The sequence below is a fragment of the Clupea harengus genome, chromosome 11 (assembly GCF_900700415.2).
Source record: "Clupea harengus chromosome 11, Ch_v2.0.2, whole genome shotgun sequence".
Lineage (NCBI taxonomy): Eukaryota > Metazoa > Chordata > Actinopteri > Clupeiformes > Clupeidae > Clupea > Clupea harengus.
Genome location: NC_045162.1, coordinates 11,018,669 through 11,031,521, shown reverse-complemented (window position 1 = coordinate 11,031,521; position 12,853 = coordinate 11,018,669). Strand labels below are relative to the sequence as shown.

The 12,853-nt window shown below is 44.8% G+C and overlaps 1 protein-coding gene across 1 annotated transcript; it reads left to right on the top strand.

Annotated features, from left to right (window-relative positions):
* The first annotated feature begins 726 nt into the window (after nt 1–726).
* LOC105901657 (gamma-enolase) lies at nt 727–7,689 on the top strand. The gene is made up of 12 exons (XM_012829142.3): nt 727–835; nt 1,866–1,951; nt 2,267–2,362; nt 2,981–3,039; nt 3,302–3,371; nt 3,700–3,833; nt 4,003–4,225; nt 4,420–4,617; nt 4,887–5,088; nt 6,037–6,145; nt 6,454–6,512; nt 6,783–7,689. The coding sequence occupies exons 2-12, from the start codon at nt 1,867–1,869 to the stop codon at nt 6,850–6,852; spliced, it is 1,305 nt and encodes a 434-aa protein (XP_012684596.1). The 5' UTR covers nt 727–835; nt 1,866; the 3' UTR covers nt 6,853–7,689.
* Nucleotides 7,690–12,853: the final 5,164 nt, after the last annotated feature.

Genomic DNA, 12,853 nt, shown 5'->3' with positions numbered 1-12,853 from the left:
CAGACGTCACATAACCCTGAACCCATTGAACCCAAATGCCTGTGTTGTGTGTGTATGTGGGTTTATGAGTGTTTTGGTGCCTTCTGTTTCAGAGCAGTCAATGGCCTGCCAGACCTGTGATTCGTCATGCCCTTATCTCACTGTTTACGCTGTCTAATTAACTGCTTACATCACAATCAGAGTGGCACGGGCGATGACAGCATACAGGCAGGAGTCTGGCAATTTGCACTGCTAAACCATGCATATTAATTTATGTAAAAGGCGCTTGTTTACCAATTATAGCCACAGATGTTGCAGCCTACTGGGCTGTGCCTTGCTGTTCTGTGCTGACTGAGTGCACTCCGAGAGAAAAGAGGGGGAGAGGAGACGTGAAGAAGAGACCTGGGGAGAGACGGCTGTTTTCACATGCCACCACACATCAGTGCTTAACATGTGATGTTCACTGACGTCTCACAGGGCAGCTCTGCTTCCTTATTGTCTGTGTGTGTGTGTGTTGTGTGTACGTGTGTGCTTTGCATAACCCCCATCCCCCGTCCCATCATCCTGGTCTCCTTTACCCAGGCTCTCTCTCTCTCTCTGCATCCTCTGATGACTCATGTGTCCCCACCCCCTCTCCTTCTCCGTCTGTCACACTATGTAACCCTCCCCTCCTCCCCTGTACCTCTCTCTCACTCCTTCTCCCTCTCTCCCCTCCTCCCCTTGTGCCTCTCTCTCACTTTCTCCCTCCCTCTTCCTCTCTCTCTCTCACTCTCTCTTTCTCCCTCCCTCTTCCTCTCCCTCATTCGCTCTCGCATTCTCCTGCTTTTTCCAAGAAGGCTACACACAGGCTGATCAGGTAATGGGAAAAAGAAGCATCTCCTCTATCCATTTTGCTCTCTCTCTTTCTCTCTCTCTCCGTCTTTCCCTCTGCTTGTCGCTCCATCCTCTGCCTCACCATACTCAGGGCACAGGGCATCACACAGTGTATTGCACAGGTGGAATGATATTTTGCCTCGGTTGCTGTCCTCTGTTAGTGCTTGTATATGTGTAGGCACATTTCCAAGCATCCAAGGCACATATGCTAGGTTATTTAGGGAAGTGTATGTGTGTCTGTCTGTGTGTGTGCGTGTGTGTATGTTCTGGTCTGAGCCCTGTAGGAGTGCATGTCATGCTGTGTCTGTGTCAAATCAGGTCCGTGCATCTGTCACCGCTATGATCGGCACTGATTCCAGGCTTTTCCTTTTTACTCTGTGCATGTTTCTTCACAGACATCAGTTTGGCTTCTCTTTCTTTTTTCTAGCCACATTTTTATGTCAAGCCTTCGAGTAATGTCCTCTTTCTGAGTTGGCATTTCTGGCCAACATTTCTCTCCATTCCTTCAGTTCACTGCTCCCTCCATCTCACACTCTTTCATTGCACACATCCATCACTGGAGTGAAAAGGAAGTGCGTGTATCTGTGTATTAAGGTGTTAATTTCATCACAATCTATAACTGTCACGTTGTTATGCAGTGTGACATATATGTGAGTGTAGCAAAAACTGATTATCTGTTTTGGTTGAAGTCAGTCATTGATATGTAGATATATTGATATAGATATTCCCTCTTAAACAACCCCTGGGTATTTTTAAATGAACAAACATTCACTTCACTCTATTTGCAGTATGATGTCTATTAGACATCACATTGTCTTTTAAACAACACTGACAGCTTGACAGATAATATGTGTATATGGGTGTGCCCAGTTCTTCCTTTGTACAGTCAGTATTTCTAATTTGTTTATATATGTATGTGTGTGTGTGTGTGTGTGTGTGTGTGTGTGTGTGTGTGTGTGTGTGTGTTTGCGTGCATTCATGTGTGCATGTGTGTATTTGTATGCCATTTGCAGGATGTCTATAGTGAGTATTGTGGCCAGGGAGATCCTGGATTCCAGGGGAAACCCAACGGTGGAGGTAGACCTACAAACTGAGAAAGGTGCCAGCCCACGCAATCAATAACCCACTCAACAATAACACTGTCAATGAAAGTCAGATAAATGTCATAAAGGTTTTTTTTTACAATGAATCTAATGGACTTCCTTCTGGCCATTTGATGTATGCTGACTTCAATGGTTTTGTCCTGGCAGCAGTGGCAGGAAGGGCCCATTTGTTGATTGGTGGGACTTTGAGGCATTCATTAGCTAATACTCAGCGATGAATTGGAGTGGCATCAATATAATGGTTTAATGGTTTGTGATTCTGAATAGTGTTTCTTTTTTTTTACGCACACACATACACGCGTGTACTTCAGGTCTCTTCAGGGCAGCGGTGCCAAGCGGAGCTTCCACAGGGATCTACGAGGCTCTGGAGCTCAGAGATGGTGACAAGAGCCGCTTCAAGGGGAAAGGTCAGAGGGCAAAGGTCATAAGCCCAGATAGCCGCTGACTCTGTAATGGTTCCGGCCCTGATCCGGTGCAGATGGCACTGATCCAGTAGATCCAGCACCAGATCAGGACAGGACCAGTGCCAGAGTAAGTAGCTATCTGGTAGATGTTTGGAGAGACAGAATGCAAGACACACCACTGTCCGTGTTTGGTACAAATCAGTACAAATTGTTCCTCAGCAGTTCACTGTTCATGCTTGACATCCAGTAATACTGTTGAATCTAGAGCTTCCTTTCCTAACTTGCACAACCTCTCCCTTCCTCTTCCTTTTTCTGCCTCTCCTTATCCTTCCTCTAATGCTATCTCCTCTAACTAGTACTTAACTTGCACTAACAGTAAATACATTCCTGCACTTTTTTATTTATTATATAAAATACTATTTATTGTTACACTAGGTCTCTATTGCTCGTAGCTTGATTGTTCTCTCCTTTGTATGTCGCTTTGGATAAAAGCGTCTGCTAAATGACTAAATGTAAATGTAGAGCTGATCTGACTCAAGTCACTACCAGATCTGTTCTAGCATCAGCCACTGCCTGGGTAGATTCTGTCTTTCCCTCCCCACTCATGTCTGTTTCCCACAGGAGTGCTCAAGGCAGTTGGTCATATCAATGACACCATAGCACCAGCCCTCGTTCAGTCTGTGAGTTCAATAAAGATGTCTGTTCATAAGCATGATTCTGTTACTAGATTTCTGATTTAATCAAATTGTTTAATCCACTCTTATATTATAGACTAGACTAAAGTGTCTATCAAATGAATATTTTGTTGTGAGACATATCCCTGTATAGATGTTGGATTAGCTTGACCTCACCTCAAGCCTTAAGCATCATTTTGAGACCACCTCTGGACTGTGCAAGTACCCTCTGTGATCAGCTGTTTTACTAGAGAGTTCTGGCCTACAGGGTATTAGTGTGGTGGAGCAGGGAAAACTGGACAACGTGATGATCGAGTTGGATGGCACAGACAACAAATGTGAGTTGTGAAGGCTGGTGCTTTGAAGAGAAAGTAACAAAGCAGTTTCACCTGAGAAGTGTTACCAGAATGCCCCTTGAATAGAAAAGACAGATGAAGTATGAAGTGTAAGCCTCTATCAGTTTATATGTTCACTCACTGAGTCTACCATAAAGTCCAAGACTAAGATTTCTGTCTTTCTGAAATGTTGACAAGAAATGTTGACATTGTATATCCGTAACATAGCTGTCATAAACACTATCCACTGTTTTTCCATCATATTGTTTTATCTGGTTTTAAGTTTCTTGTCACTGGGTCTCTATAATCTCTTCCTCTTTCTTTCTCTTAGCTAAGTTTGGGGCCAACGCTATTTTAGGTGTGTCTTTGGCCATATGCAAAGCTGGTGCAGCAGAGAAAGGTGTCCCCCTCTATCGCCACATTGCTGACCTGGCAGGAAACACAGACCTGGTTCTTCCAGTTCCTGTGAGCTATTAAATCACCTGTGCTTGTCTTTATTTGAGCTCCACTACAGGGCCTAAACCATGACACTGTTGACACATCTGATTCATTCATATTAAAAGCTCTTGCAACTCTGTTAAAGGAATGTCCCACGATAACTCATGGTTGTCACGGTTTCATTTGTTTTACACAGGCCTTTAACGTTATTAACGGAGGCTCCCACGCAGGAAACAAACTGGCCATGCAGGAGTTCATGGTACTTCCTGTTGGGGCGGAGTCATTTCGCGAGGCGCTCCGCATAGGGACGGAGCTTTACCACACCCTGAAGGTGGTGATACGTGAGAAGTACGGCCAGGACGCCATCAACGTGGGAGACGAGGGGGGCTTTGCCCCCAACATACTGGAGAACAGCGAGGGTAAGAGATGGGGAAGAGAGTCCAGACACACGGGGTACGACACAGAGATATTAACATTTCAGGTTATTTAGGAGTCTGCATACTCATCTTTCATCCTTTCTGCCGTCTCATGATTTCAAATGTTCATCTTTGTGTTGTTTTGTTATTGTTTTTCATCCATACCTCATTTTCGCACTCTCCTGGGTCCCCCTCAGCTCTGGAGCTGTTGAAGACGGCCATAGAGCAGGCAGGGTTCACTGAGAAGGTGGTGATTGGAATGGATGTGGCTGCCTCTGAGTTCTACTGTGAGGGGAAATATGACCTGGACTTCAAATCCCCACCCAACACAGACCGCCACATCTCCGCAGACGAGCTCTCCCAGATCTACCAAGGCTTTATCAACGACTACCCAGGTAGTTTTTATTATTGTAATTGTTATTGGTATTGTTATTGTTATTGTTATTATTATTATTATTAGTAGTAGTAGTAGTATTGTTATTACTCTTATTCTTATTGTCTTTATTATTTATTCTTATTCTTATTCTTATTAATAATAATAAAGTGTTTCCTCTTTGCCATAAACCACTCCCCACAGCCCCATTAGCAATAAAAAAGCAGCTAAATATTGTTTTCATGCTGTTTCAATCTTCATTGCTTTTTCCAATCTTCCACTCTCCTTCAGTCGTCTCTATTGAGGACCCCTTTGACCAGGACGACTGGCCTGCCTGGTCTCAGCTTACCTCCGCTGTGGGTATTCAGATAGTCGGGGACGACCTGACAGTGACAAACCCAAAACGCATAGAGCGGGCCATAGAGGAACGGGCCTGCAACTGCCTGCTCCTCAAGGTCAATCAGATCGGTTCTGTCACGGAGTCCATAAAGGCGTAAGTGTTTTATTCCTGTAGCACAGGTTTTACGAGTAGCCGCTCCACAGTTCTTATTCAACAGCACATATGGGTAGAACATATTCACGCATTCAGGAACCGTCTCCCGCTACCGTACATCGCTGTTGATAATAAAAGCTGCTGATTTACTAAATAGAAAAAGGAAACTTTGACAATATTTAAACAACTATTTATCCTTCTGGTGCTTTCTGAATAAAGGGCTCTGCTGTGAGTGTGCAGCAGCTGAGTGGGTAGGGCGTAATTCTAGCACTGAAAGAGGTTGAGGTCTCTGAATGATGAAATGTCTGGCCTCACTTCCCTTTGACAAGTGTGTGATGACAAGATCTTTTATACTCCCTCCTGTCCTTCAGTTGAATGGGCTCTCTCCCAGGCTCTGAATGTAGGTGCAAGCAGAGTTTGAATTTTAGTGTGGGCTACTATAAGACATCCTTATGGTTGAATCATTCACATGAGTCAATACAGTCTCTGACACTGGAACAGACCTGGCCCAGGCCTGGTCATCATCTGTAGTTCATGTGCTGCGTTAGAAGAGAGAGTCACTGATCTTTGCCTGTTCAGACTGCAGTTTCCTCAGCACACTCCAACTTCATAGCATAACACCTCACACATCAACTGACTGGATCCGCACTATATCAGCATCTCAGCTGTTCCAGAATGAGTCAGTATCTGGGACTGTGAGTGCTTGTGTATATGTGTGTGTATTTGTGCGTGTATGCGTGCGTGCGTGTGTGTTTGTGTGTGCGTGCGTGTGTGCGTGTGCGTGCGTGCGTGTGTGCGTGTGCGTGTGCGTGTGTGTGTGCGTGTGCGTGTGCGCGTGCGTGTGCGCGTGCGTGTGCGTGTGCGTGTGTGTGTGTGTGTGTGTGTGTGTGTGTGTGCGTGTGTGTGTTTAAGACTGTATAGAGGACTGAGTGCCCCTTTGTGTCTCAGCTGTAAGATGGCTCAGGAGAATGGCTGGGGCGTGATGGTCAGCCATCGCTCAGGGGAGACTGAGGACACCTTCATCGCCGACCTGGTGGTGGGTTTGTGTACTGGACAGGTAAATGAACCACAGCATACAAATTATGTATTGGGGAGGGTATTACACCATATGTGCACTTTGCTGCCTCCTACTGATTTTAGTAGAGTGTAGCATGAATGGCCTGCAATTGCAGATGTTGCTATGTCATTGTAGTCGAGCTATTCTGCTGATTGTAACCCGTCATTTAGCCCAGGGTATGTTTATAAAGAAGTGATACATCTCTCTCCTCCCTCTTTTGCTCTTTTCTGTTAGTCTGTTTTTTGATAATGAGTTATTTTCCCTCTCTCTTCTCTCACTTTTTTCCCTCTCTTTCCCTTTCTCTTCAGATCAAGACTGGAGCCCCTTGTCGATCTGAACGGTTGGCCAAATACAACCAGCTCATGAGGTCAGTACTGCTTGCACCACCTGTATGAGTCCTGCTAATGGGAGGCTGGAGTACTGGACTAGTTTTGAGTGCTGGACTAGTCCTTGAGGAACAATGAGTTGCATGTGTACAGGACAGGGAGCAGTTGCATGATTTATATGTATATTTGGACATACTATGTTCTCTCCAGTTCTGCTTACCTGACTTTCTTGGTCTTTAAAAGTATGCCTCAGTTTTCTCTCTCTCTCTCAGAACAGCTTGTCTACCTACTTCTCACCCCTCCCCCCACAGGATCGAGGAGGAGTTGGGTAGCCAAGCTCGTTTTGCTGGAAACAACTTCAGAAACCCGAGTGCCATCTGAATGTCATCTCCTCCTGGTGCACAGACGTCCAGCAGCCACCGCAACTGAAATGAAACACTTGCACCGTACAGACGGAGCACCTACAGCCTGGACACACCCAACGGCATACATAGCATATCAATAACCACAGAGCACCGATGAAATAAGATACACCTTATCATAATTATGTACCACTGTCAAGCAGGAGTGCTTTTCAAAGAGCACCACAGAAATAGAAATCCTGTGATGTCTCACTGAGTTTGTAGCAATTTGTGTCGTTTCTCCTCTCCTATTGGTGTATCTACATGATTATCTGTTTGTGTTTAAACACCTGTTCCCGTCTGCGAACCAGTGCTTTCAGTTGTTCTGTCTCTCTTTGTGTCTCTCTTTTTCACTTTTCTTTTTTCTCAGTCTTTCTCCCTCTCTCTCTCTCCTGCTGTCTCTCTTTTTCTCTCTAATTCTCTTTCTCTCCCCCTCTTCCTTTCTCCATCTCTCTTACAATGTCTCTCTTTCTCAGATAACAGCTGACTCTGGAAGCCATCCAGCCCTACTCTGGCGTGGAAGTAGGCACCAGATCAGTGGTTCCAGTGTCAGTTGCTGTTTTAGTGGCTTTGTTGTCCTCTTGGTTTCTGTGAACTTTTCCCTCACTCCCCTCTCCTCTGTTTTTTTCCAGCCGCCATTTCCTTTTAGCATCTTTCCTCTCCTGCACTTACACTACATAAGGTGATATGTGTACACATCCTTTCACAAAAACTGTCCGGTTAATAAAATGCATATCTTCTGTGTGTGTATGTATGTTTTTAACTTATTTGTTCTTTAAAGTTGTTGATAGATGGAATAAACTATGAAATAAATGTCTATGGGGAGCATTTTGAATTGGAAAACACAGAAGCCTTGCTATATTGGCAAAAAGTACCTTCACACAATATAACATAATATCAGCCACTGTAGAATAAGCTGATATATAGACTATATTAATAATATACCTCTTAGATCTAATTATAGAAAAACATTAATTTATATGTGATGGAATCCAATCAAGGAAATTTATCTGCCTGAGGCTATTATAAATTAATGACAAAAATGGTCTTTTATGAGTTCCTTGAATATTTAAGCAGGTAAATCTACCTTGTCGTGAATGATAAGACAGTAACACAGAAGTTAAACATATGGAATGAATCGAAGCTCGGGCAGGTGCTGGTTCAGCCGCTTTATCTCGGTTTATTGTTAAGACCAGTCGGCCATTTTCAAATAAGGGAGTCTTTTCTTCCTCTCTCCATAAAGAGATAAATGCGTGGTGCTCATTCATTACCTTATTAATTAATTCCGGTAATTTCAGTGTGGTGTGATTGCATATACAATTGTATGGTATAAAACGTGTCTGTAGACTGCTCAGATGTGCATGTTTGTTTGAGGGTTGACTACTTTCTTCTACAACGACTAAAGTATACAGCTAGGCTATTTTTATGACAATGCACGCAAATGACAACCCGCGCAGCTGCAATGTTACAAAGTCAATCGTTTGAATGTTGCAATTCCTTGCTATATTTTAAGACATCGGCAGATGGAGTACTAGCTGTCTGACTCTGGAGCAGACTTGGTTAACGCAGGCGCACTCATGCAGTCCTTCGCCTGGTTACTATGGCTACAGCACAATAGGAGACGGGACAGGAGACTGTTTGAAAAAAACTGCAGGAGAGAAAGAGGGAGGTGGTTTATGCGAACCGCTTGACTGGACACCTCATAGGTTTAACTGTATGGAGAAGGAAAAGGGGACGACTGCAACTCGCCTTGACGCTCTCCACTACAAATATGCCTTTTGAAAGCTGCTGTTTACTGGAAGTAGAAAGAGAAAGTTGTGTCAGTGGAAAGCAAAATGAAGGCACAAGGAAACTTTAGAATGTCGCCTACTGAGGCCTATTACATTTAGGCTTGCAGTAGCATACAAAACAGATAACCTGGACGTCATGGGCGCCTACAAAAAAGATAGTTTCTTTTAAACAACGTGTTACACTTTATAAGAAATTGGAACAATAGCCTGTGGTGATGTGGGCTAGGTGATACGCTATTGTGGAGATCGTTCGTAGCGTACACAATCTCAATTTAGGGCATAACAACTGATTGACAATAGGAGTTATCTGAATAAGGTCCTCCCCTCTTTCCCCACCATATTTTGTGAGTTTAGGCCCTCTCCCTGCGCCTCTTCCTTCTCCTTCCCTCCCTCTCTTCCCCTTTTCCTTAAGAATATGGAAATCACGCCCCCTTCTCTCTCTCTTTCTCTTCGACTCGCAGTGCATCCCTCGCTCGCCCCTCCGTCAAAACCGTACGCGTACCGACGGCAAAAAAAAGTGCAAGCCGTCTTGACAGAGGAGAAGGGGGAGAAAGAAAAAAAGAGGGTTGAAGGGGGTGGGGAAGAGGCAAACGTACGCATCAATTTGTACAGTCTTCAGCAGCAACCCTTTCCCCGCACTGACTTAGAAGGGGAGCGAAGAGAGGGAACATTTCTGCATTATTGCAATGTAAAGCTATCTGTACCGTACAGTGTATGCATGCGCGTGTTCCAGTCTCTGTATGACAACGTACAGTAGCCTACAACCGAGGGACTGAAAGAAAAAGAGGAGTGGGAGAAAGGGACACGCTTCGCTGGATACCATAGGTAAGGAGAGGGGCAAAATGGATGCTTAGCCTATATTTGTAGCGTTGGCTACGTTTGTATCCTTTCTTCTTCTGCTATCCTTTGTGCGATAATGGTCATATGCTGTGGTGAAATAATGCCCCAGTTAATACGTTTTGCCACGCACAACACAGGCACACGCATTCCTAACAGCGACGCGATCCAGTGACTCCGCACAGAATCCCATTCGCCATTCTCTACCCAAAATTTTCTCCAAGATGTGGAAAAACAGTGAGAGAGGAGACATAGGAATGCATGCGATCCGTCCTGCCTGGTCACCGTTGTATGTACTGTTGCACACGTCTAGCTTACTCTACCATTGGAAAACTGTGCTGAGAAAGAGAGAGAGGGGGTAGAGAGAGACGTGGCTAGCTCGGTAGTACAGTAGGCTACAGCACAACCCGATCGCCCCTGCATGTGTATCAATAACAACAAGCAAAAGAAAGAAGCGTTGCGGTGCTCGGCTGCTGCTGGTGATGTCAACAGGACAACTGCATATTTGTTAGAAGGCCACAGACTGCGAACCACTTCCTATTTTTTCTTATTGCAATCAATATGTTTCTTAAAGTGTGTGTGTGTGTTTGTGTGTGTGTGTTTGGGATGATAGAGGTGTGCTGCATACACATACATGTGAATGTGTGTGTGTGTATGTGTGTGTGTGTGTGTGTCTGGTTATGCACAGAGTGTGTGTTAAGACTGCCATGCTATGCTGATCTGCTTGGGTATTGGTATGCATGGATGGAACCTGGCCAAGAACCAGCAAATGAAATTGTTGAATAATGGGCAGGTACCTGTGAGAGAGAAAGGAGGGGGAGTATTTATTTATTGTCTGACATATTACCTTGTCTGCTTTGTAATTGGTCTGCAAGTATTTACCTCATAAATACTGGGGAAGATGGGCCACAAGATACTGTGCATGAATGTGCCTAATAAATGTTTGAAAGAAATTAAATATGTTGTGATTGATGTATAACACCTTTGATACTTGTGGGAATAAAAGTGTTGTCCATGGGACCGCACTCAGATATAAATAGATCACTCTATATGCAATATTCATGACTTCTTGTTGTGTGTTTTATGCGTTCACCGGATTGGGTGTAAATATACTTCAGACGCCCCTAAAAGCTACGCTGAATGACTTGTTTCGTTTTGTCCTGTGTGTGAGAGTGCCATATGTATCCTCATTCAGAATAGATGAAAAGGGCTTTTTAATGTGCTGTAGTGAAATTGGAGTGAATGGCTTAACCTCTGTAGCATGCTGTGTGGTTGGACAAATGCTCACCATCTTTATGAATGAGTGTAGAACATGCACTCGAGATACGTAGGTGTGTGTGTGTGTACAGTGTGCCATTGAGGCTGGGCTATTGACTTCTCTGGTTAAACCATGTGGTGTTGCAGGCCATGCCTTTCTTTCTCAGAGGCTCAGGAGACTGTGTTTAGTGTGTGTGTGTGTGTGTGTGTGTGTGTTTGGTTTGTGTGTGTGTGTGTGTGTGAGAGAGAGACTGTGTTTGGTGTGTGTGTGTGTGTGTGACACTGTGTTTGGTGTTTGTGTGTGTGTGTGTGTGTGTGTGTGTGTGTGTGTGTGTGTGTGTGTGTGTGTGTGTGTGAGTGAGTGAGACTGTGTTTGTTGTGTGTGTGTGTGTGTGTGTGACACTGTGTTTGGTGTGGGTTGATGCTGCATGGCTCGCTGTATTGAGCTGCAGTGCATTATTTTTTCAGCTTAAGCCTGGCGTACCTAGAAAACCAGTTTGCCAATGTATGTGTGTGTTTAAGTGTGTGTGTGTGTCTGTGTTGCTTTCGTAGAGGTTTTGTTGGTCTCTGCGAACTAAGGTCTATGTTTTAAGGAATCAGATTTAACCAACTGCATTGATTTTGAACAGTATTTGCATGCATTTAAAAGCTGATGTCTGTTTTGATCATGGTGATATGTGTTTGTGTGTGTGTGTGTGTGTGTGTGTGTGTGTGTGTGTTTGTGTGTGTGTGTATTTCAGGTCTCTAAGCCCCCTTGCAAACACAGGGGCCGGCTCAGTTCTTGTTTTTGAAATGGCGGCTGGGAAGAAATGGACCACGTAGGGTGGCGACAATGAAAACTCGAACTCACAAAGAATCGGTGAGAACTCTCTCAGATCCTCCTTTCGCTCAGTCTGTCTGCATGTTTAGGTCACCCCTGTTTGCTCTGAACCTCCTGGGTCATATCAGACCATCCATATTTAAGACACATTGAGTATGAACGTAACAACAGTTGAAGATAATAGGTTGCACGATTCTTTACAGATAAAATTGATCAGCCCTGTTCTAACAAGGACAGTTTGTCACAATCTCTTTTCCTAATTTCTTCTCCCCTCGCCGCCAATCCGATGGTGCACCCCTCTGTCACCCTGGGCCCTGGGCGTAGATGCCCATGCGCAGTGGGCGCAGGCGGGGGGGCAGTGAGGAGAGGAGGGGTAGGCGCCCTCACCCCAGCCCCTCTCGAGCCGAGCGGAATGACAGGCAGACGGTAAGTCGCTCTGTTCCTCTGTTGCTTTCTGGCTTAGGCTAGGGAAGTGGAGAGCTGGAGATGTTTTGTTATAAGAGAGAAAGCGACAGAATATGGTTAGACTAGGTTTGTTTCAAGACAACGATGTGGATGTGTGTGTGTGTGTGTGTGTGTGTGTGTGTGTGTGTGTGTGTGTGTGTGTGTGTGTGTGTGTGTGTGTGTGTGTGTGTGTGTGTGTGTGTGTGTGTGTGTGTGTGTGCGAACGTTTGTGCTTGTGCATGTCAACGTTTGTGTGTTCTTATGTCTGCGTGTGTGTTTGTTTTCACCTGTGTGTGTGTGTGTGTGTGCAAACGTTTGTGCTTGTGCATGTCAACGTTTGTGTGTTCTTATGTCTGCGTGTGTGTCTGTTTTCACCTGTGTGTGTTCTTGTCTGTGTGTGTGTGTGTGTGTGTGTGTGTATGTGTGTGTGTGTGTGTGTATGTGTGCAAACGTTTGTGCTTGTGCATGTCAACGTTTGTGTGTTCTTATGTCTATGTGTGTGTGTGTGGGATCACCTGCACAGCTTTGCCTGCCTGCTCTTTGCACAAATTGATGTTCAAAGGCTTTGTTGTGTCTGCCTGTGTCTCTGTATGTCGCTGATTCTGTGAGTCAGTCCGGGCCTTTGTGGCCCCCGCCTGCTAAATAAGGCTTCTTTCTGGGAGCTGATTAGAGCTGTTTTGCCTTTTAGCAACGGACGTCTGGTGAGGAGCTGGCTGTCAATCGCTTCAATTGTAGATCCCAAGGCCATGATTCGTCCGAGAGTGAGGGGGAGGAGCTTGTCCCACCCCCAAAGAGACAGAAAGTACAGGTGAAAGAGGCAAAAAAGAAACAAG

Coding starts and splice junctions, on each gene's coding strand:
- LOC105901657 (XM_012829142.3), top strand. CDS start 1,867: ATGTCTATAGTGAGTATTGTGGCCAGGGAGATCCTGGATTCCAGGGGA. Junction 3,834..4,002: donor ACCTGGTTCTTCCAGTTCCT/GTGAGCTATTAA, acceptor TGTTTTACACAG/GCCTTTAACGTTATTAACGG. Junction 6,146..6,453: donor TGGGTTTGTGTACTGGACAG/GTAAATGAACCA, acceptor CTTTCTCTTCAG/ATCAAGACTGGAGCCCCTTG.